Below are 24,256 nucleotides of genomic sequence, written 5' to 3'. Positions count from 1 at the left end.
AGCAAGAAATGTCCTGATTAACACAGTGTTTTATCACTGCCAAGATAAGAGTTCAATTTATAGGGTTCTGGTTTCCCTCATACACACCTGAGTAGATTGTGCCATTAACCTCCACAGATACAGTGATGCTGGCATTCCCATTGGTAGAGATGCTCAGAGACATGTCCTGCTGCTTCTCATCTAAACAAACACAAAAGCAAGGAGGATTTTTACCAACTATTCCCAGAACATGCTTGTCATCTCAATCCCTACGCTTAAATTTTGAAAAACAACAGACCAGATGTGATTTTTCAATTATTTTTGCTGTTTGCAGGCCTTTTAGATCAAGTCACAAGGACTCTGGGGTCTCACGCTCAGAAGACATTTGTCTGAATGCCTGTTGTGACTAAATAAAAAATAAACTGGTAGAAACTTATTTTTCGGTGTCATGCAAGCAAATTCTAAATGCTGATAATATTTTTTCGGTTGTTAGACTTTCCTTGCCCCTGACTCCCACACAGGTTGTATACATTTATGGGCTGAGATGCAAAATATTAAACAGAATTGAAATAATTGTAAACAGTTTCATCGTCAAAATACAGCTACAATCAAATGTTTTACTGAAAATATGCATTCATGTTACTGATTAATGCAATTAATACTGGAATAAAAATTCAGTGGAGTGAACTTGTAACGTAAAAACAGCCCCAGTCATGAGATGGTGTTTTACTTTCTGCTTTATTTCTGGTATCTCCCTATCGAATCTTCTTTACAAAGAATAATGGCATTTATGTCTATCTGGCTGTAAAGCATGGCATTACATGTGAGTTATCCCAAATTGTGCCTCTGATTGGTTGATCTCACAGAGGAACAGTCTGCTGAGAGATGAGTTGAGCCGATTTTAGGCAGAAAAAAAAAAAAAAAACAGCGAGTAAAAAACTTTGCCTGACTGGGTCAGAACAAGGACCAGTCACCCTGAAATTCAGTTGAGATAGCTGTTTTCGTTTGCTTTGTGAGGTTTGCTACATTTGTTAAATTAGTGTAATGTTTCTGGGGTTTAATTGTTCCCCAATGCCTTGGCCATGTTGTCACCCAGAAACAATGTGCAATCCCTAGGTTCTAAATCCAAAGTGAGGAATGTGAATACATCCAAAAGCCAGAGGTGACCAGAATTGCTTTTTAATTCAGATGGACTAGAATATCTCTCTAGCCAAGAGGGAGACAGAGCTAATGAAGCAGCAATGCAAGTTGGTTTTAAGGAAATAAACAGCCTCGTATAAATCAATAGAGTATCGTTATTCTATCCTTGGTTCTGGGATTGGAAGCTGGCAAATCAAAGTTGTTTCCGAATTTCTGGATTCCTCCTCCGTTTTTCGCTTTATTTTCCCTCCCTGATTAACATTAGGTGGAAGAGGTTCAAGAGTTCAAAGCTTTAAAGCTAATTTCTTTAATCCTCTAAGAGGATGGTATCCCCCTAATAATTATTAGTTCTTTCATCAGTTTAATTAATATTTTGAACATTTATTGCATAGCCATTAACTTCCTCTTTTACCTTTATTTGTAGCTACTGTGGTGTAGCTTAGAATTATCTTTGTTTGTGTCTCTTCTTACCAGATTAAATAATTAGAACGTAGACCTTAGTATGATTAAAAATAAAACTAATTAATTATTGGAATCTTTCCATCTTAATTGATGAGTAGTTATTTTTGATTGATCCTAAATAACAAGAAATCTTTTTAAAATTTTATTATAGAAATATTTCAATAGGATTCACATTCGACCTTCTGATTTTTTTTTATACATTATAGGAACTATTATAAGTTTCATTTATTTCATTCACTATATTTTATATAATTAAAAGAAGAATATCTGTGCCACATATGGAAAACAAAATACAACAGTCAGCATTTATATCATTTACAAGTATTTCTTTAAACCATCTCTTTACAACCTTGGCAACGCTGACCTCTGGTGGTAATGGTGGGGGCTCCCAAGCGCAGGTTCATGGGCATTTGGGATGCCATGGCCAGCAAGTTATGTTGGAAAGCCTGCTGCATGAGGCGCTGCTGCTCCTCTGCCAGGCGGGCCATCTTCCTCTCTGGCCCCTCTCCGCCTCCACTGGTCTCCAGCTTTTCTCTGAGCTGCTCCAGAGTGGCGGCTCTCGCCAAACCAGCCACCTGCTGCTGACCCAGAGACAGCGCAATAGGAGGTCTCGCTGCCATGATTGCAGGAGTCAGGTCTTCTGAAGGAAAACACAAGAGGAAATAAAATGTAAAAATTCAACAGGCTCTAGTAGTCCTGAGTTTTGTGAAACTAAAACAGGAACAGAAATCCATTGTCAATCTGAGCAGCAGTTTTCTGTTCTGTTTCCTAACCCTAAGATTCAAAAGAAACTACCATAAACTAAGTCTCCTAAATAAAATCAAGCTGCAAGCAGTTTTTTTGTATTGTTTAAATAATAATAAATAATCTTAAAGCTGCTTTAAGGGCTTGGAAACTTATTTTAAATCAGTTTTTTGACCAGATCATAGAATCCAAATGTTAAAACTGTGACTATAAGATAGTACATTACTGGTTTCGGTCACATAGAGAAGGAGAGCGATTGCAGCAGCACAAATATCCATCATACATGACCGCTGAAGATAAAGTCAAGTAAAAACAGCCTATTACTCAAGTCAAACCAGTCAACACTCTGTTAGAGGTCAACAACAGAGTCACATTCCAACCAAGGCTAAGCCACATCAGATGAAACAACAGCATAATGACAGTTATCAACTGGAGTCCTCTTAATGTGCAACACAGGCTTCAAAGTTCATAAAGTGGCCTCCCCCGTGTGGGAACCCTGCTATTTATCATTAAATAGCAGGGGGCTCCCTGTTGCCTTGGGCAGAAAGGTTTTGCTTGGACTCCCAAACACCTGGCTGGATGGCACAAACGTGCACTGACAAAGTCATATTTAAACACTAAAAATTCCCCAGCACATTTACAGGGTGATATGGCATATAAAACAACTGACCTGTGCTGACATTCATGTACTCTTGTCGTAAAACAGCAGGTATACTGAAACAATTATGGCCTTTATGGATTTTAATTGTTTGCTGGTCCTGGTGATGTAAGACAAGGCAAGTCGAGTTTATTTATCTCGCCGTTTTCAGTAACAAGACAATTCAAAGTGCTGTAGGCAAGTGCCAACACAGCAATGACCTTGGAGAAGCAATTGTTGGTGGCCAATAATCTGAGTAGAGTTGTAAAGTAATTTCCAATCAATGTGAACATTTTAAACAGCTGGCAATCCTTTTAGGAGTGGATATCCTATCAAATATGCCCCAGGCTTTGAGTTGGTGATGCTCAGAGAAATGGCAGAAAAACAAAACATGACTACATCCTAGACTCTACTGTCTGGCTTTAGTTGACATGTTAAAACTAAGTAAATGGCAGTAAAATTGGGACACAGAATGATCATTTATGGATTTTCAGGAACATTTGAACCATGAAAAGCAAAAGCCAAAAGCACATCAGCACAACCAATTCATGCTAATTGTCAAGCATGATAGTTGGGGGTGTCATAATTTGGGCTTGCTTTGCTACTAGAGGACCTGGCCACCTTGTTGAGATTGAAATATGTTGAGCTGCTCAACATACAGACATAGCTTTAACTGTTAGACAGCAACCTGGCCACTAAACAGGAAAATGATTTCAACAAACCTAAAAAAAAGAAAACAATCAATGTGTTGTAAAAGACCAAAGTCCAGGCATCAGACTGATTGATATGTTGTGGCAACCTTAAGGCAGCTCCCTCTGAGACGCCACAGGCTGGAGTTCACGTGTTAAAACTTAAGTTTAATACGGGAAAATTAGAATAGGACTGAGCAAGAATGTCTTGTTTGAAAGGGGGTGCCAACCAGAAGGGTTCCATATGAGAGATGTTTGCCGTTACTGCAACGCACCATGTTTGCCCAGATCTCAACACGGCAAATCGACATTAGCACCTAATACCAGTTGTCACGCATAGTGGTGTAGGGATGATGATTTGCTCTTGTTTTGCAGCCACAGGACCTGAGGACCTTTCAAAAATTGAGCTTACTGTGAGCTCCTTTGAGTTATTGGCAAAATAAATTAATCAAGGTATTCCAATGGCCCCGTCAAAGTCCTGGTCTCAACTTGACTGAAATGCTGTGGCAGAACCTTAACACAGCCTAAAGTCAGACCCAACAGACTTCAATTAACACATTAAAACCCAAGCTCTGAACTTGGCTTGAATAAATGCCTCCAAAACTCAATGATCTGAAGCAATGTCGTAAAGAAGAGACACAAAATCTGTCCACAATTATGGGAGAGACGATACGGGGACCTGTCTAATCAGGTTTGTCCTAGATGCAGTTATTATCCACAGCGGTAGAGGGCAGTATTTCTCCATCAATAAGCAACTTGTCAGTACAAGACAAACTAGAGCACTTCAGCGAATCTTATCTACATCAAAGCGGCTAAAGTCTCCCAAATAGTCATGCACCCAACCTATAAAGCACTGATGTGCAGAACATCTTCCACTTCTAGCACAGTTACACACAAATACATTTAAAAACTGCCCATCATAGAAAGGAAATACCTAATCCAAATAACCTTTAGGCATATTTATTTAGTTTTCCAAAGTAACGTTTTAAAATTCATACAGCAGAAGTTAAACCAAACTTTTCTTGTTTTAAAATTGAAAATACACATCAACTATTATTTTTTGCAAGTTAAACATGCCAACCTTTCTTCAGAGAGGGTCCTGGAGAAGCCTGCAGGCCATTGAGGGCCACTGAGGTCCCAGCGCCAAGACCTGCCAGATGCATCTTGGGAGGAGAGAGGATGTGGGGAGCCGTGCTTGGAGAAGGAGAGAAGCGGAACAGGCTGCTGCTGTAGCTAGGACGACGGCCCTCGCGCCGGTTACTGTCGATGGCGGCTTGCAGCTCACCTGGGGAGCTGAGACCTTTCCTCTCGCACTCGTACGGGTACAGGTATTTCATGTACCTTAACAAGAAATTACTGTCAGACTGAGAGAAAACCCTGAATCGAAATCAAGCATGTGAAAAATGCACTGACGCATGTAAAGTGTTAGGAGCACAAGTATTTGTTGTTAAGAGTGTTTTTCATGACCACACAGAACTTATTGAGCTGGTTCACCAGATGTAAGAATAACACATTTTTCTTTAAATTGACTTTTTCAAGAACTATGTCTAAAAACATTAAAAGTCAATTACTTCTGAAATAATGATGGCTTTATAGATGAAAAACACCCTCTGACAAAAAAAATTTCCCTTGAAAAAATATACAGATAATGACACCTCTTGAACCTTTTTTGCATATTTTGTTACATTAAAACCAAAAACTGTTACAATTACACTGCAGTCTGGTATTTTACTGAATTCTAAGTAATTGGGCAACATAAAACAACTCCTGAATCAAAACTTTGTAGAACCATCTTTTCCCTGCTAAATCCATCGTGGTCTTTAGGGGTATGTCTCTACCAAATTTGCACATCTAGAGATTAATTTTTTTCCCCATTACTCAATATAGCTCAAGTTAATTCAGATTGGATGAATGGCATCTAAAGATAGATTTGGAAGTCTTGCTTCAGATATTCAACTGGATTTAGCTTTGGTCTTTGATTATCCCCATTCTAACAAATATGACAATTATTTCATCTAAACCACCCCGATCTTGCTCAGGTGGTATGTTTACCACCTGACACCTACCATTGTCCTGCTAGAAGGTGAAACTTCACCCCAGTCTTAAGTGTTTTCCTGCCCTGCCTTTAGGCCCATCCTTCTTCCTGCCAGATTTAAACAGCTTCCTTATCCTGGCTAAAGAAAAGCATCTGCACAGCATGATGCTGCCACTATGATGGTTCAGCGTGGGAACAGTGTGTTCAGGATGATGTGGTGAGAGATTTTTTGTACACAGAGCATGTTGTGCAGAGGTCAAAACGCAATGTTGCGCAAAGGTTAGCTTTGTCTCATCTGACTGGAACATCTTCTTCCACATCCACTACATGGCTTGTGGCAAACTGCAGAGGGTAGTTCTTGGGGATTTCTATCAACAATGGCTTTCTTTTTGCCAGTCCTTGTTAAAAGATAGATTGGTTGGGTGTTCGGTTAATAGTCTTCCTGACAACAGGTTATCCTGCCTTAGCTGTGCATCTCTGCAGCTCCTCTACGGACAAGTTGCTTATCCAAATAATGCTCTCCTTCATCAAGTTGTCAGCTTAGGTGGATGGTTATGTTTTAGGAAGTTTTCAGTTGTGCCATTCCTTTCATTTTAAGATGATGGATTGAACAGGGCTCTAGGAGAAGTTTAGGGCTTGAAAATTTTTTTTCTTTATAACCAACTCTGCTAAAAACGTCTCCACAACTTTATCCCTGACCCTGACTGCTGTGTTCCTTGTTCTTCATGATGCCGTTTGTTTTATTAATTGTCTCAATGAAATATCTGAGATCTGCCAGAGGTCAATCCAAAGTTTGTAGCTGTTTTGTAACAAGATGCAGAAAAGTTCAAAAGGTGTCAAGACTCTTGCAGGGCACTGTAGGTGCATCCTCTGGGTTCTTCTATTTGCTCTACAGGATAATCTAAATTAAACAAGAAATTCAAAAGACATAATATACAGCAGAGTTGACACACTTGGTTATCAAGCGTTGAAAATCTTCCACATTGGCTTGTTTCTCTTCTAATTTCTCCACCATGTGTACTAAGGTCTGTTTCTGATGAAGTGTTATTTTATTTCCCAGAACAACTGAATTTATTGCGACATCTGGTAAAATAACGTTGTTTAACAGGGTGAACAGGAAACACATTTGGATCACATCGCAACAGCTCTAGATATGTGCTCTATTATATATTTCCATCCAATAAAAGAACCATCGGAATATGCCCACTGACTCCATGAGGGCAGCATATCTGCACTGAGGATGGATAAGGAGCAAAAGCAGCAGCATCAGTAAGGTACAGCAGGGAAACAACGCTGTAAAACAATCTGGCAAAATAGAATGTGCATAAAAGTTATTTAAGAATATCTGCTGCTGGAGATGACAAAGAGGTGTTACTGCTCCTGGAGGGTTCCAATCAAAAGAACATCAGGTTTAGTCTTGGCTAAGTGTACAAGCTGTCAGTCCAGCCCCTTCTTAGTCACGCCGTACCCTGACCCAAATAACATCAATAGATAACAAGGATCAATGAGCTCTAGGTGTGATGAAATGTCATGAAGATGCAAATAAACACAAAGATGGGTTCATTTTTAAGCGTGACCATACGAAGGCGCATAAACCTCACCAGGGTGTAAGCAGAGCGGTTCCTTAGCTTTGTACAGGATCATTAATTAACCCAGGAAAAGCACGGGTCCCTCTGCTGTCTGTGTAGACAGCTGCACTGATTAAAACAGGAGAAGATCTCGTCCGAAAGACATGCGTCACACGTGAGTGCAACCTTAATACGGCACGCACACATACGGAAGGTGTTGCTTCCAGTTTGAGGGTTACTCGCTTAACTTAGTTCCAGCAGATGAAGGCAATTTGTTTCCTTTTCAAACAGACAAAGACTTACTGTGTGCGCAGAGTGAAAGCAGCACTGGTGATGGATGTGGGCAGGTTGAGTCCCTTGGTGATTTCTCTCCAGATTTTCTTGTTGATAACCTCCACAAGGCCTCCTTTCTCCGTTACCAGCTTGTAAAGCATATACAGATCCAGGACCTGCTTGGCCATGATGGGAATGCGATTGACCGGGGTTCCTACAGAAGATATAAAAACAAGGTACATCAATACAGCATCAATCATCAGTGTGATTTAGAGTATCTTAGTAGACTGTAGGGTTATTCTACACCAGGAATGCCAGAACAAGGAGAATCATCAGGCATTAGTCCGTCCCAACAATCAATGACGAAACATCAAGGATTATTTTTGACCTCTAAATCCTGATCTAAGTGCTGCTGGGATGATGACAAGACGAGGATGGTGAGCTGGCTGCCCACACGTCCATTAAAATTGGCTTGAAAACAAATTAGCCCTGTTAAGGCAATCTGGCTTGACCTGGAAAAGGGGATTCTCAAACAACACAAAGCAAAGCTGCTCGAGACTTTTGATACAGATGCATTAATCTTGTCAACAGCTTATCTGCAGTGAAGCTCGTAGGGAACGTGTGCAGTGGGAAAACGAGGAGGAGGAGCAGCACCGGCTGTTTCCCCTATGTGACAGAATCAAATCAAAGTGCAATGTGCAATAGTGTAAGCACTAAAAGGGAGGAGGGGACTGGGGATTGTGACAACGAGCTAATCCTTAAGAAGCAGTAGGTGGGTAGGGTGGGGGGGGGGGAGGTTGTGGGCTCCAGGATAGGCTGGTATAATGAAGCTCATTTAGAGGATTGTGCCAAGTAAATCCACACGCCTCTGTGTAAGTGCCGGACCCAACGCATGGGAGATGTACAGATTTGCCCTAATAGGTAAATGCCAGCCAATCCTTTAGCCCCTCCTCGGGCTGTTCTTAACCTTGACTCATTAATGACTATAAAATAGCAGCGTGATCAGGCCATACAGATTAGCCCTGATTCATTTCCTTAAGTTAGTAACATGTCTTTAATCCATGTGCAGAGGCCAAGGTGAGCACATGGCCTTGTGGATTGGAGATCAGGAAAGTGACTCTGACCCTCAGAACATGCCTTAGCCCAAGTCAGTGTAAGCGAGAGAAAAAAAAACAACTAACTTCTAGCCAGGAGGTGTGTTGGACACATTTGGAGAGAGTTCAAGAAGTTTAATTATTCAAACAGACAAGAAATTAAAGGCGCAAACAAAAACATTTCAAATTATATACATTGCCTACCTAGTAAACGTATTCAGAGCCATTTAACTTTTTCACAATTTGTTGTGTTACTACCACAACCGGCAGGGGATTTTATTTGGATTGTATATAATGCGCCACTACAAAATAGTGCTTAAATATCAAGTGGACGAAAACTGATGCATGGTTTTCAAATTGCTCATAAGCGAAATTCTGAAGGTGTGCCCTGCTTTGTATTAAAGGAGCTATAAGTAATACTGACACCTTGTGGCTAAAATTGGTACAACAGCTTGCCAATCACAACAATCTAATATGCCGTTTTTAAATGATGTGAAACCCTTCTGAGTTCTTAGTAACACAGGACAGACACATGATGTTGTATTCTGTTCTATTTCTGGTCCGCTTCTCTTACTGGCTTCCATGTTAGCAGGCTGCTGCTCTTTTGTCAAGATAAACTACCAAATTCAGCGCTCTGTTTTGGGAACCCTGGGAACTCAAATGATTGGCATATGCTTTTATTACCATCTCTGTGAACAAGACATAAGTAGAAATGCTGTAGACAATGTCATTTTCCTGCCAGGCCACTGGTAGCAGTGAAATGCAACAATATGTGCATGTGTACAAAATACTCTCTGCTTCATTTGTACTGACTGCAGTCCAGGAAATTATTCCACTCTGGAAACGGCTTCTGGAACATGCACTGCTGAGGTGTACACGAAATGCCTAGAAACGCAACAAAACTTTTCATGTGTACAGGGTCATAGTCTTTTGCAACCTCTAAAGGATTTTCTTGTGGGTTTTTCCTGTATTTGGATCCATCAGTTTTCCCTTCCCTTCTTTGTCCCTGCTGGGAAAAAAATAACCCTCAGCAAAATGCGGCCGCCACCATGTCTCACTGGGGTGATGCTTTATTTAGGGTGATCACCCTAAACTTTCAGCCCATAGAGCCTAGTTTTCCTCCTACAGTTCCAACAAATACTTTTGGATCTACCCCCCCCCCCCAAAAAAAAAAAAATAATAATAATTATGCATGCAGGTCTATTATGTTAGCAGATTTGCACCCATTAGGGATGAATATATTCGATTAAAACGACGGCCTTACTATGTGTACGTAGGGTTATGGTTTGAATGGTTATAGTGAGGGCATAGTGAGATGTGAATCATGAGGTATTGGATATGTAGAATACGTAAAGAAATTTAATATGTTTTTATACTGGTTTATCATCAATTCACAATCACAACCTGTTCAGGGACTACAGTTGGAAATTAGCATTTTTGGTACCACCTGGTAACATGCATCTCTCCTTTGAAAAGGTCAATGAAATGTTGTGCATTGTCACAGTACAGTGTTTTGCCTGCAGTCCAAGAGGTTCAAATCTGGTCTCATCTGATGAAAGCACCTTCTTCTAAGTTTGCTGTGTTTCCTAAATGACTTGTGACGAAACTGAACAGAACTGCTTAAGGTTTTCTTTCAACAGCAGCTCCTCCAGTGTTCCCATTAGCTGTGCTGTACTTGTCTGTCCTGTCCGTGTAGTTGGGTGGCTATGTCAGTGGGTATGCAGTTGTGTCCCACGCTATCCATCTTCAGATGGTGGAATAACAAAAAAAAAAAAACTTTCTCCAGGATCTCTCCGTTGTGTGCTTTGGTCTTCAGTCTTCATGAAGCTACTTGTTTACTGATGTTCTCTAACAAACCTCTGAAGCCTTCAGTTGTAATTGTGTTGAGATAAAAAATTATACCCAGGTGGGGTCTATTTACTTATTACATTACTTTTGCTTGTACTGGATTTTATCTAGGGTCATCAGAGTAAAAGAGGGCGATTCAAGGGCAACCACACTTTTCAGATTTTCACTTGTAAAGAAATGTATACATATTTTTTTCTTCCACTACTTTGTGTTGGTCTATCCCATTAATGAATATTTAAATTTGTGGTTGTTTCATTTATACAAATAAATACCACTTAAATTGGACTATCAGACCAATATTCATTTAGATTCATTAACTACATTCATTTTGATGTATTATTGCGTAACAGCAAAACACGTTAGTTCTTTGTGAAGAAAATAACCTGCAACTATTTTAAGCAGTTGAATATGCTATTACTGCTTTACTAGTGGTAGTTATTTAAAAATAGAAATAAATCCTGTGAGTTTGTTTAAATAACACTTAAAAACGGTATATTAGTTATCAACTTTCCAACACATCTTATTCTGTTAATGCACTCCTCTTCTATTAGATGCAAAGTTGCTTCGTCAGAGGCCAGGAAAGCTAGAAAAATCAGAAAGACAGAAAGAGCTACCACTTCTAGTGTCAGGGAATATGTAACATTTCTAGAACAAACCAAGCTTCAAGGTACGAGTGCTTTGTCAGTTATCTAATGCGGCATCGGACATCAATCCTGCATTAAACAATTAGTACAACTACAGGGGTCAGAGATCAGCCAGGGGTTATTGATGTGTGAATTAAACTGCAGGTCAGCAGGAAGCCATGTTTTCATACTGGCCCGCTCATGAACAATGACAGAACAACAAATGTGACACAGAAGCGCTGGCCCCAGAGTGACAGGCCAGCAGTTAGTTAGCTTTTAATTCATGCCCGTGCCTTTGTCACCATCTGCTGTCAAATCAAAATCCAATTCAGTGTATTTACGTGGAGCTTATCCAAGAGGCAGAATTCATACAGAGAAACTCGGTTTTATATTTCATGCAAAACCAACAAAGCTTGCAATTTGTGTTTGGTAAACTGCATATCTCAAATGGTTTCAGATGGAGAAATTGCACATTTCAAATTCTGATATTAACTCATCTGAACGCCCTAAGTAAAGTGCTTACAATAATTGACCAAAAATCCCATTTGCAACACTTCGTCAATTAGTATGAGACTTCCCTTATTTGCAAGAGCCAGTGTACCGCCCGGCTTTGCTATCCCACATCTGTTGTTTCTAACCCTGGAGACATTCAGCTGTAATTAGGCCAGCCCAAAACATGTCTTTTGATCACTAAACACACCACCTCTGCCTAGTATACCCTCTAAATGGCTGTTTTTACTCCCACATAAAACTTAGTTTCAAACACTGTTAGGAAAGCCTGAGATACAATGTGATCATAGAGGCCTCTGGAAGGCAAACTACTGGACACTTCAGCTCTCTGTGAAACACTGATTTGTCCAGCCGCTCGCTATGAGCCAACCTGTAATTGGCTGCAGGCCTCACCTCCCATCATCCTTTGCCCCGGACTGATTTTCCCCCAGGGACGGGACCATCAGGAGCCTAGTGATTAATGGCACCAGGGGTTAGAGGTCGCTCTGGTGGGAAGTGCTGAGGCTGAGGGCCCCTGAACCACTCCCTGAGTCGTTCCTCAAATGTCCACAGCGAGCACCAGAGCCACACGGCTGGTCTTCAAAGGGCTGGCCTTCAGGAAGAAAGCAGGCAGCAGACCTTTGAAGGATTCATAAGCATGTGGGTGTGAGAATGATCAATACCCTCACCCTTACCCTATGAAGCACGCGCTCGACTTGCATTATATAATGCATTTACAGCTCAGAAAAACGTGATAAAACATTTCTTCTATCAGAGATAGAAGACTAGGTGTCTTCTATCAGAGACAGAGGACATGTATCAGTCCACCAGAAATTTGTGATCAATAAAAGAAGCTGGCGTTTGACTAAAACAAATGTTAAAGATAGTGAGCCCATCAAAAGCAAGGTTATTTCATCTGACCCAAGTCCTATTTTTAGATGGAAACAGCTGTTCACATTAAAAAGGACTCCATAATAAATCAATTGGGTGCCCCTGACGCCAGTGGTGATAAATTAAATATTGCTGACTTCCCCTGATGAGCATTCTTTAAATAATTATGAGACGGGGCGACAGCCTTACAGCGGACAACACACAGGAAATGAATTTTTTACTGTATGAGAGTGGTGGCTGGTGTGAGGTTTCACTGCCATCTACCGTGAAGAGTGACAAGGAAAAAAAAAGGTAGGGAAGGAAACAAAACAAATCATCCCTTGGTGTTTTGGTTGTGTCACCTCCTTGAAAGACTTAAAGATATAGGTCATAGAGTCCTATATTTATATGTCAGAATCGAGACCGAAATCTTACTAAAAACATACAAATAGATCAGACAGAAAGGAAAATGGGGTAAAATGTGTGCGTATGGTGTGTTTATAAGGTAGAAAAGGAGGGATGAAAGGAGAAAAAAAAAGGAAGGGGGAGGTGTAGTACTGTCGCCAGCTGGAGAAAGACTGGATTATGGCTGTAAGGAAGGTGTCAGCCAACACAAACAGCCTCTGGCCTCATGGCAGTGTCTGAGTCTTTTAGAGTACTGACAACCACCATCCATCCATGCTTTCCCCCTCCTCTTCCTCTCAACCCCAATAAAGATATCAACAAGCAGTTTAAACCAAATTATATCCATATAAGTATGGATATTTATTTACAATCACAACTTGTAATGAGAAACAAAACCTGTTTCAGTTTGCATCTTTCTGGACTTAAACTATGTCAGTCTCTAAGGTTATGTTCCCACTGCAGGTCTTAATGCTCAATTCCGATGTTTTCTGAAATCGGACTTTTTTTTGCGAGGTTGTTCACATTCCTCTTAAAATGCTACCTAGATCTGACTCCAGAGTGAACTCTTTACTGCTCCAAACTGACCCGCATGCGCAAAAGAACAATAACAGTGACTTCACACCCAGCCCACTTTAGTTCAGCAAACATAGAAGAAATAGGTGTTATGGTTTTAAGCAGCCAACGGAAGCCATTTACTGTGTCAGTGTGTCAGGGGGAAATGCAAGAATAAAGAGAGAGAGTGAAACTCTGGCATTTTACAGAGCTTTGACTGCACAGAGGGCTGTTTGGATGCAGGGACTCAGCCAGGAATGGCTGAATGATTTTAACAAGTTCACAGACATCGAGTTTGTTCATAACTTTAGGATGTCGAGGGCAACTTTAAATATTATACGGCAGCGCCTGTCCTCTCGATTCCTAAGGCTGGACATTTGTTGCAACCCTTGTATCACTTTGCAATGGGGACATTTCATGACATGCTGCCCCCGTTGAAATTCAATACAACGGATTGCAAAGATTAAAAACCTCGTTGGCATTGCAAAGTCATCTGGACGTAGTCCCTGCACTACGTCCCTCATCCAAAGAGTTTCCATACGAGCCATCCAATTTGGCTTGAATAGAGGTTTCGCTCCATATATTAGTGGGGTATAACATCTCGCCATCCTACAGTGATGTGATAGTCGACTTTCAGCCACCACCCGCACAAAGTTGGGACGACTGTCGATAGAAAGTGACGTCAAAATTACATCAAATCTTCCTTGGTTATTCTCACTGGAGTCAGATTCCAAGAGATCAGATACGAGTCAGATTAAGGACCACATATTGAAGTGGCTCAAATGTGACTTTAAAAAAAAGTAAAAATTAGATGTGGGTCAGATGTGAGCATTCCCACTGCTTCTAAAAAGCCTGCTCTAGTCTTCACCCCCTCCCCCAGAAAAAAAAAAAAAAAAAATCCGATTAGGGCCACATTTGCCTGCAGTGGGAACAGGCCCAGTTATCTGAAGGCATGCCCTGTAAAGGTAGTCCAGCTATTTCAAGCTATATTAAGTTGATCACGTTAGTACATTCCTAATATTCTCTTAATGGGCATTTATTGTCATATTGTCATATTATATTTTGGACACAAAATTTAAAGTACAAAATGTAACAATCAAAATCTGACTTCCCATTGGTCTTCAAAGCAGATAAGTAATTTTTAAAATACACTTTCCTGTTTCCATGGTAATGAAATGAGGCATGTATACAATGACAGAACATTTGACTGCAGATGCAGAGTATTTTAGCTTCCAACAACCACATGTAGCATGGATATTTTCAAGACAAAATGGCTTGTTGGGTGATAATCTGCTGGCAGACTCAAGAGTTTAAATGTTGGGACATAAAGTGTCCTTGGAATAATTTTGATAGTTACATCACAACAGTGCAGTTAAACCCACAGACAGATTATGTGGAGAAAAGTGAGACTTGCAAAATCCTTAATGGCTTCCTAACAAACTATTTTGGTGACATGACTGGAGAAACAGAAGTGCTGACACTAACGGCCATTAGATTAACAATGTAGGTCAGACTTTGAACAGGAATTTTGATGCCTTACTGAATGCTGCCAATATTGCCAATTTTTGTCACAAGTGGTCATTGCCACTAAAGTGATTGTCAGGAAACTGGGTTTGTTACAGAGCTTTTTAAAATCCCTCCAAAGTAAGCTGTTATTAAGCAAAAAAAAAAAACAGCTACAAACTATTGCTCCAGACAACTGCTCTCAAATAGCAGTTCCCCTGACTTCCTTATCCCTGGATAAGTCACATAAATATTTACTTTTTCAACAGAAATTTGAGCTGGATACTTTATCACCACAGGTGACCATCGTGTTATGCATTGGTCAGCATTTCAAATGTAAAATCATCACTATTTGAGTTAGCTTTTTCTATTTTAAGCTTTTTACCATATGTTTTTTTATTGTGGTAAATGTAACAATTGTGAGCTACGAGTCCAGACAAAATATGCCAGAAGAATTTGTAAAATATTTGGTATGACCCTTGAACACCTTCTGCCATAACAATGACTTTTGGCATCTCATATCCATCCCATTGTTCGGCTTTCAATAACAGGAAATGTTAAAGATTAATAACTCTTCTTTCATCATATTGCAAAAAAATACTAATGAAATTACTGGTTTAGTTCTAGAGTATATCCACTGACAACAGCCCAAATCCTTTACCACCAAGCAGAAAGACGTTGACAGGAAAGACGAGCGTCTGGGCTCCACATGCTGGGAGTTTACTTTATGCAGGCAGACCCCGACTGTTAAGTTTATATGTTCGTATGTTGGGCCAGCATATTGTCAGGACCCTGCTGCATGCCGGGGGCAAGTTTGTTTTATTTTTAATGCACAGCCGAGGACATAAAAGGTAAAAAAGCCTTGAGTGCATGGAATTTGCTATCTTTAGTGCAGGCAGAGCCACCACTAGCATGACAACCCAATTTATATCAAGTGTTAAGATATCCACCCCTCCACATAAGAGAAGTTAAATGTAATGTAACACTATATAGATACATTGCTATTCCGAGTATGAAGTTAAAGCTACAGCTGGCCAACACACACAGAGAAGGTGAGGGACGGCCGTCTCTTGAATGCTTCAATATAAGCCAGTCAGTAATCTCCACAGACCTGGCTGTATGAGATAGGGGCTGCTGTCATGTCAATATGTAAAAAAAAAAATCTTTACTAACAAAAGGCAGAAAGGCTGGTGAAGAGAGCGAGGAAATACTGACGAGACAAGCGAAAAACACGAACCCTGTTGATGGTTGAACAAGAACCACGCTGAGATAAGAAATCCTAAAAAAAAAAAAAAAAAAAAGAGAAATCCTTGTACCTTATGACCTTTTATATGCATTTAAACAGGTCAAGCAGGTATCACAAGCCTGTTGAAATGTTGAAAGCCGCAGGCATATGTAGAAAAGCGATGCAACGGTTGAGTTATAATGTGATATATCTGTGCTCTTTCATTGGTGAAGTATAAGAAAACGATGCCAGATAACTTTCCAAAGACAAAATAACTTTTACACATGAGCATCCTCAAATATCTCTTTATGTTATCCAACAATCAATAACGGTGAATGTCAGCTGCAGTCTGGTTTTCCTTCAAGAATAAAATTCAGCAGATTCTTCTCTTCAAGTTGTGTCAACAAGGCCAATACTAAGGTGGAAAACCGTCAATAATGGAGCAAGCTGTATTTACAAAAAAGACGGGCAGTTATTACACTGAGCAGACAGACAGTAAATAAAAGAGCTGTCTTTCAGGGAGAGAAAAACCCTGAGAAAAGCTGGCATCTCTTCAAACAAGGTCAGCTGGTGTGTATTTTAAGCCCTGGAGTCTTCAGACTACACATCTTAACAATAATAACAATAAAGGTTTTCTGACTAAAAGATAAAAAAATGAAAAAAAATATATGCTTCTCAGGAATAAAGCTGCCAGAGGTTTGTTTGCAGTCTTAGAAATGAACAGCCTATATATTAATATAACAATGAAAGAAGCTCATTGTAAAGTACATGTTTCCACTTAGCAAAGTTTTAAGCGGCTCCATTTTCCATTGCAGACATTGCAGATCTCCCTAATGTAGGCAGGATCAATGTGTCAATCTGCAACTTGCTCTATGTCTGGGTTTATTAGATCGAACTAATTCAGCAGTGCAAAATGACTTATAAGTGAGGCATATGGAAGAGCACACAAATGCTTTATTAACAAGTTTGTGACAGGCTTTTAGCACATTAGGTTTAGAATATGTTCCGTAAGTGATTTATAATGTCTGAGGGCGACAGATTTCAACTCTGCACAGCAGACAAAAAAAGGATTGATCTCAAAATCCATATTTGCAGTTAATAAACATGCTCATGCTCATTAGTCATGTAGAAAATATTCAATTTCTGTGGGCAGATGAGATAGCTATGATTTATGTTGTAAGTTGTGCAGAAGATTTTCAGATGACTTTATAAAACATGGAAGTGTTTCAGCATGCATGGTGTTGTTAACACATTGATGATTTCATGCAGCCTGGAGATTTTTTATGTTGTGAAAAGTAATTACATATTTTGGCCAGGTATTTTGTGGATAGACAAAATAAAATGAAAACTTTTTGGAAGATGCACATCCAGTTGCATCTGGTACAGAATTAAAAAAAAAAGATAAGAAATTCCCTTATTATCTCACAATGGGGAAATTTGGGTGTGACAGTGGCAAAAACTCAGACAGTTACACTTTAAATCCTAAATAATAAAAAAAAACAAGCTAATCTAAAGTTAGTTTAAAAGCAGCAGAGAATTGTTTTATCAGAAAGGCCAAAGTAAAAGTAAAAATAAAACCAGAGTAAGCATTGCACAATCTGCCTGTGTAAATTCTCAGTTATCTGGGTCATCACAACAGCAAACAGGCTTAAATCGGAGGCAACCAGACTTTTGCTCAGTTTTTCTGAAAACATTTCGACACCTGACCAGGAGTCTTTGCCAATTCTGATGGCTCGCACTTCGGCCGAAAGTCCAGTTGCCTCTGATTTAAGCCTGTTTGCTATTGCACAATTATTGATAATACGGCATATTAATTGAAAAAGAACATTTGGCCAAAACATTGAAACCTGGTAGTAATAGTCTGCTAGTCTGGGGTTAAGTTCCTGATTTTGTTCAGGGCCTGGTCTACTTTCCATAATTGATGGAACCAAGAATTTTTTTCTCCAGCAAAATCCTTAAAAGGAGAAATAAGTGAAATTTCACCACAAGGTGGGCTGTGGAGCACCATATGCAGACCAAAACAAGATGTGTGGCAAGCCACGTCTCTCTCTACCTCCAAAATATAAGCACCAGACCTGATTCCATTTTACATTTTTTTTTTTGTCAAAAAAAGAATGCCCTAAATGATCACGGTGGACAGCTCATAAGCCTGTTGGGCTGGATTAAATAATGCTAACTATGTTAGCTGGGCTACCGGCAGCCACTCGCCTTACATCACATCAACGCCTGGCCCATTGCTGGTCAAATCCCAACAATTAACCCCCATGCCGCTATTGTAGCATTACATTGAATCAAATCAACACAGCAACACAAGTCTAATGAGACAAACTTTTAACTTCACGCTGTAATTCCCCTGTCTGAAGGAAGAAAAGCTAGCTCGGGGTCAAACTGGATCTGCTTCCGCTCTCAAAATGCTCCTCACCTTGGACAATGTTAATCCTTGTTTTGTCTCTTTCTTTAACTTCTTTGCCAAAGATATTTTTTGTGGTAATAATGGGCCCTGATCATCTTCAAGTGACTGCGGTGGTGGCATTTTGTGGATAGGGAGGGGCTAAGCCCTGAGTGGCAGCTGTCCACACGTACGTACATGCACGCGTGGCCGGCCTTTAGCTCTTCACAACTATTTTTTCAGTTCTTTCCATCTACAATAAGAACATTTAGCTTTTTGCTCCTTTAAGGAGAAATAATTTCATGACTTTAAGCTCAGGAACACTTTCGTTATGTAGAAGGGAAATGATACAAAGCATACCTGTGAGTCCACCTCTAAAGTTTTTTTATTTTTCAAGCTTAATAAACTGTGTATATAAAACAATATTTCATCAACCTTTTGGGGGGATGCCATAAATGTTAAATTGGACTCTTAAATGAGCTAAAGCTCATGAGGAATGGTGGGGACATTGTGTAATGGTACAAAATCAAGTGTCCAAAATGTGTTAGTTAATTGTAATCAACATCGTTATTGAAATTTTATGGAATAATATTTCAATTAATTATGTTTCTGAAGATTTAGATTATCTGAATGAAAAATAAATTTAAGAAAATAGTTGACAGATTTCTTGAAAAAGTTGCAGTCCACAAAGAAGTACCCAACAAGGTAATCTTGAGCCACATCCTAAAAGAAAAGAAAAAAGGTGATGGGAAAGCAACTTTGGAGTTTTAACAATGAGAGGGCATTAATCCTAAAACTGCTGTTGGCAAAGAATCTAAAAGTGAATTGTTTAACTGAATGATGAGTCAGGGAGTTTCTTTCTGAGAGTTATTACAGCAAGCCAGCAGTCAGTAAATAAAAGAGCTGTCTTGTGCGGTGTAAAAGAGAAAAACTGGCGAGGCTCCAAACAAAGGTCAGCTGCTGCAAATCTCACTGTGTCTAGTCGAATCATTGGGAAGCCTGTCAGCCTGCACACAATGACACCATTAGCAACTGAATTGCATGATTAGAAGCTTTTCTGCAGCAATTTGGCAGTAAATCGTTCTTAGCCATAAAGAGGATGGATTTGTTTTCCATTTTTTAATGCTTTGAGCATTTGAAACCTTGACAGCTTTTCTAAGTATTTTTAAAATAGTGCTAAATGTCATTAGATGCACAAAAAGAAGGACAAAAAAGGAGAAACATGACTCCTTCTCCATGGGTCATAAAGATGGGTCACCTGGTAAAATAGGGGGGGGAGGGGGATTGAAAAGGTTGGATGGCACGAAAAGTGAGATGGCCTCTCCAACTGTAACCCAAGTCCCCTTGGTCCCCTGAGACCCAGCAGATCAACTGACAAGACCCCAATCAACAGCAGAGGACATGGAGCCAAATGAGAGACGGATGAAAGCATGGCTGGATGGAGATACTGAACGATGGCCGAGGTGTAATCAGACGCAAACAGTTACACAAACAAGTTGCATAGTCATTTAATTAGACAGAGAATATCAGGTGGATTGCTTTAACGGTAAGTCCAGAGAAGCTCTGAAAAGAGATTTAGCAAATAACTTGCAAGTGCTGCAATTTAATGATGAAAGTGAACCTGCCAATAAATGCATGTTGCCCTTCTCCACTAAGTTTTCCTTTATGTCGTTGACTAACGACATAAAGCTTAATTCACAGTACATGCACGACAGAAGGTCTTGGACAGTTTGTTGAATTTAAAACAGGTGATGGTCAGTTCTTTAACTGTATGACTTCAGCATTCTGCAATATAGCCAGAGGGGTTTCCTGGACTGTCTGTCTGTCATTGACTGGACTATGTTCAGACAGGCAATAATCTAATACAACAAAACAGGCCTCCAGGAGACCATCACTCCTACTTGAGGAAGTGCATTGATGAGCCTACGGTCTTCAGAACCAACACTGTTCAGGCCAATCAGAAACAATGGCTGACAGGGGAGGTCCACAGACTTCTTGAAGTGCTTGTAGGTCCTCATAATGCACCATATCACGTATTTCATCTCCACCTCCTTGAACACATTCCAGTTTGTATATTGGTCCAACCGCTTCATACCAGCCCTGTTTAATCCACTTTAATCGGACTCTGGTTTGTTTCCTAAGAAAGTTTGGTTTGTTTGGGGAAGTGTGAACGTGCAATCGATCTACAGTGTTTCCTTCTTTGTATAAAGTTGTATAAAGAATACAACTTTATATGAACAGACATCTTCTGTCTTCCTTAACCTCTCATCTCTCCTATTTATCCATCTGTCTCCTTTTAAATAAAATTAAAATTAAAATTAAAAATACTTTATTAATACCAAAGGGAAATTAAATGCTGGTCTAACTTATGTCACGCAGGGTTCTTCAACGAGTTGTTGTAGATAGCGATGGAAGGATCTCTTGCAGTGGTCTGTCTTACAGCTGATCTGTTATGTTTCTGTCTCTATCAAGTATCTTTACACAAGGTTATATTTTAAAGGCTACATGCCTTTCTTCCTTCATGTTTCTTCATTGAAAGAAAACTCTCTTTAAATCTAGATTTGCCAGAGTTTAGTCTTTGGAGAACAGTAGGGCAAACACTGCACTATGATGTGGACCAAAAAAGCGAACTCAGGTCTGCCTCAAAACCTAGGTCAAGGCTTAGTAGACCTCAAGTCTGAAGCGGTTTGAGTACATATGGGAATGCCAAGCAGGCCAGAGGCCGCTCCATAAACAGGAAGTGGACTACAGTGCAGGGCAATCTGGGTAAATATAATTGTAATTGAGCAATAATACTAATGAAGTATATCATATACTGTAAACACCATGCTCGACATCTGTGTAAGCATGACATTAGTTAATTGAGGCTCATACAGAGCCGCCTCACCCACCATGTGTAAAATATAACAATTGTGGTCCTCTGCCTCATCCTCCACTCAGGTTCATCTCACTGTTGAATTGTGCTTGTCTGGCACACTTGCCAAATACAGCATGACAATTACACGACAAAAATATGTTGCCGTTCCATTTTGTTTACATTTTCCAGATAAAGGAAGTTGTGCTCTGTTGCAGAACCAACCTCTTTATCTTTGTGTTTCTTGCTACAGTGCAACCACAGATGAGGGGTTGAACAGGTTGGTCATAAGGTTTGGTTCGTTTGACAAAGTGTAGTGTGAAAGTAAACTGCACAAGCTGAAATTTGCTATTTGGTCCCCAATCGAACTGAGTCTACTGGACTATCATATCAGGATGCTGTACACATACTTCAGTTCAGCATTCAATCTAATCATCCCCCAGTAGCTCATTCACAAACTGAACAAGCAAGGGTAACAATCTCCACCTGAATGTGGAGACGGCAAAAGGACAAAGTAGTGGACTTCACCCAGCATGTCCCTCTGACCATCAATGATGTGTCTGTGGAGAGAATTTCTGCATTAAATTCCTGGCTAAGCATATCTCTGAAGACTTGTCATGGAGCACTGACACCGTTTCACTAGCCCAAAAAGCCCATCAGCATCTGCATTTCCTCCGGAAACTAAAGAGAGCAGGAGCCCTGCCCCACGTCATGGGCACCTTCTACAGCGGCCCCATGGAGAGAATCTTGTCTAGCTGCATCACTGTGTTACAGGCACCCCGGCCTGCACCACAGAGAAGATCCTGGGTGTCTCTCTAGTCTTTCTGGACATCCCCAAACACCCCTTGAGCCCTACAGATTGAAGGTGACTCCACCTGCCTATTGCATAGCCTCTTAAGCCTGCTGCCATCAGGAAGGAGGCTGAGAACCAGCAGACTAAAGAACAGCTTCATTCATTAGGCAGGGGCGAAGGTGAACTGTCTCCCAGCACTGTCGTTTTTTTGTTGCTTGATTGGATTTCAGAGGTTGGTTGCACCGTGAATCCGTCAGGATCGGCATTTCAATTTGGCTGAATGTCTGGCGTATATAGCAAACTGACAATAAAGCTGACTAAACTAAACAACAAATTCAATACTTTAAAGAATAACCCTTGGGGATGGGTGTGTAACTCTAGCAGAGATTATAAAGAACTTCATTCCTTGAAGTAAAGCGCAGTAATCACTAAAACCTGTTTTATCAGTCATGCGTGTTATCCTCACATTTCTTTGTAAGTAATATTCCTTTTACCTTTGTTGCATATTTGTACTGAGTGGAGGAGCTTATGGTTTTCCGTAAACTTGCATATTTTTAGCAGAATTTTGTCCCTTTTTGAACACAAACGTAGTGAACAAACAGACACACCTCAGATTAGACCTTCTGTAGAGATCTCTCTTTTTCCAGATTGTGTTGAAATGGCTTCCCCGGACTAGGAATCTAGTGAAATTGCAAGCTTGAAAACCTCAAGCTTGCAATTACTTTGATTAGTTGTAGCTTTAAATATTGACTGATTATGTTAAACAGCCAGCTTTGAATGTGAAGTATTTCTTCAATTAGATTTTTAAAATGGCTAAATTTGAAAACAACCTCAATTCTGAAACAGGTTTTAGGGCTAAAGGGATAGACTGTTAATATTTGTGTAAGGGAAGGCATTTTTTTTTTCAAAACAGAATATGTTTATCATAGGCACTGGATCTCTTTACATCATGTACACTTCTGATAGTTTGATTAGTCCCACAGGACAACTTCTCCCCCAGAAAGTCCCTTTTCTTTCCAATCAACTTGGAAACTCAGCTACTGCTTTAAAAATGTATCCAAAAAAGCCTTGCCTTTGATTGTTTGCATTTTTGTTTGCATCCTATGTTACTCTAAGTTGATCTATTTTATATAAAATCTTGCATCTTTGTATTCTGTTTTTCTGCACACAAATGCTGGCGGCTCTGTAAGCTTAACCCAGTGAATCTATCATTAAGGAGAGTATATTATTTGATTCCTAATGAATTTGTCAGTCAGTGAAGCTTTTCCTTTAAGTTAAAGTTTTGACTGATGTTTTGTTTATTCTAAATAGATTCAAAATTTCCTGATTCCTCTCTCACTGGGTGAAAGAGATTGCTCTCTGAAAAAGGTAAAAAACATATACCTCTTAATTAATTTTAAAAAGGTTTGGGACCAATTGCTTAATGTACATATTTTTTTCTTAACATAGCCTAGCATCACTACAAAAGTAACTGTATGATAGATAAATACTATGTTTAAAAGTTACCCTTTAAAAGGTTTGAAACGGTTTGGTGCAATAAACTACTAAAGAAAACATAGCATGAAATTCAAGGGTTCGGGCACCAAGTTTTTTATCATTTTTTCATTTCCCTTACCTATCTCACAATTTTTTTGTACCCATCAGAAGAGCTGATGTAATATATGAATATAAAAATTAGAACCATAATCAGGTTAAAGAAACATTTAGGTCCAAATAAGATAAGAAATATTTACTTTTTTGAGAGTATCTGTGCCAAAAAAGTACTTACTATGAACAACAGTTCAAACCTCAATCGGACAAAAATCTGTACCCACTGATGTTTTTTCACTTCATAAAATGCCTCAATGCATTAAGACTTTCCATTATTTTACACTATAAATAACATCAACCACTGCACTTTGAGGCACTTTTCACATTTTAATAGCATTAATAAATTTAACTAGAGAATAGAAATATTACGGCAGGGCTTTATGGTGGCCAATCCAAAACATTGACTTTGATTTTCCTTCAGCTGCTTTGTAACTAATTTGGTGGTATGTTTCAGCCATTTGTTCATTTTGAAGAACCATTTGTGCCCAACCTTT

At 39.7% G+C, this 24,256-nt stretch overlaps 1 protein-coding gene across 4 annotated transcripts in view; it reads right to left on the bottom strand.

Moving 5' to 3' along the window:
• Window positions 1–24,256, bottom strand: part of LOC105930467 (AT-rich interactive domain-containing protein 3B) — an 86,604-nt gene that overhangs the window by 4,941 nt on the left and 57,407 nt on the right. For 2 of the 4 annotated variants that reach the window (XM_021319553.2, XM_021319556.2), the window contains exons 5-8: window positions 7,558–7,741; window positions 4,733–4,992; window positions 1,931–2,221; window positions 88–180 (exon numbers count right to left, since the gene is read on the bottom strand). In XM_021319553.2, the coding sequence (XP_021175228.1) occupies window positions 88–180; window positions 1,931–2,221; window positions 4,733–4,992; window positions 7,558–7,741 (828 nt within the window). The remainder of the gene's footprint in view (window positions 1–87; window positions 181–1,930; window positions 2,222–4,732; window positions 4,993–7,557; window positions 7,742–24,256) is intronic. The other 2 variants (XM_021319554.2, XM_021319555.2) reach the window with 2 other exon arrangements.

Source organism: Fundulus heteroclitus, chromosome 4 (assembly GCF_011125445.2).
Source record: "Fundulus heteroclitus isolate FHET01 chromosome 4, MU-UCD_Fhet_4.1, whole genome shotgun sequence".
NCBI lineage: Eukaryota > Metazoa > Chordata > Actinopteri > Cyprinodontiformes > Fundulidae > Fundulus > Fundulus heteroclitus.
The sequence above is the reverse complement of the archived record's forward strand: the minus strand, read 5'-3'. Positions and strand labels throughout refer to the sequence as shown.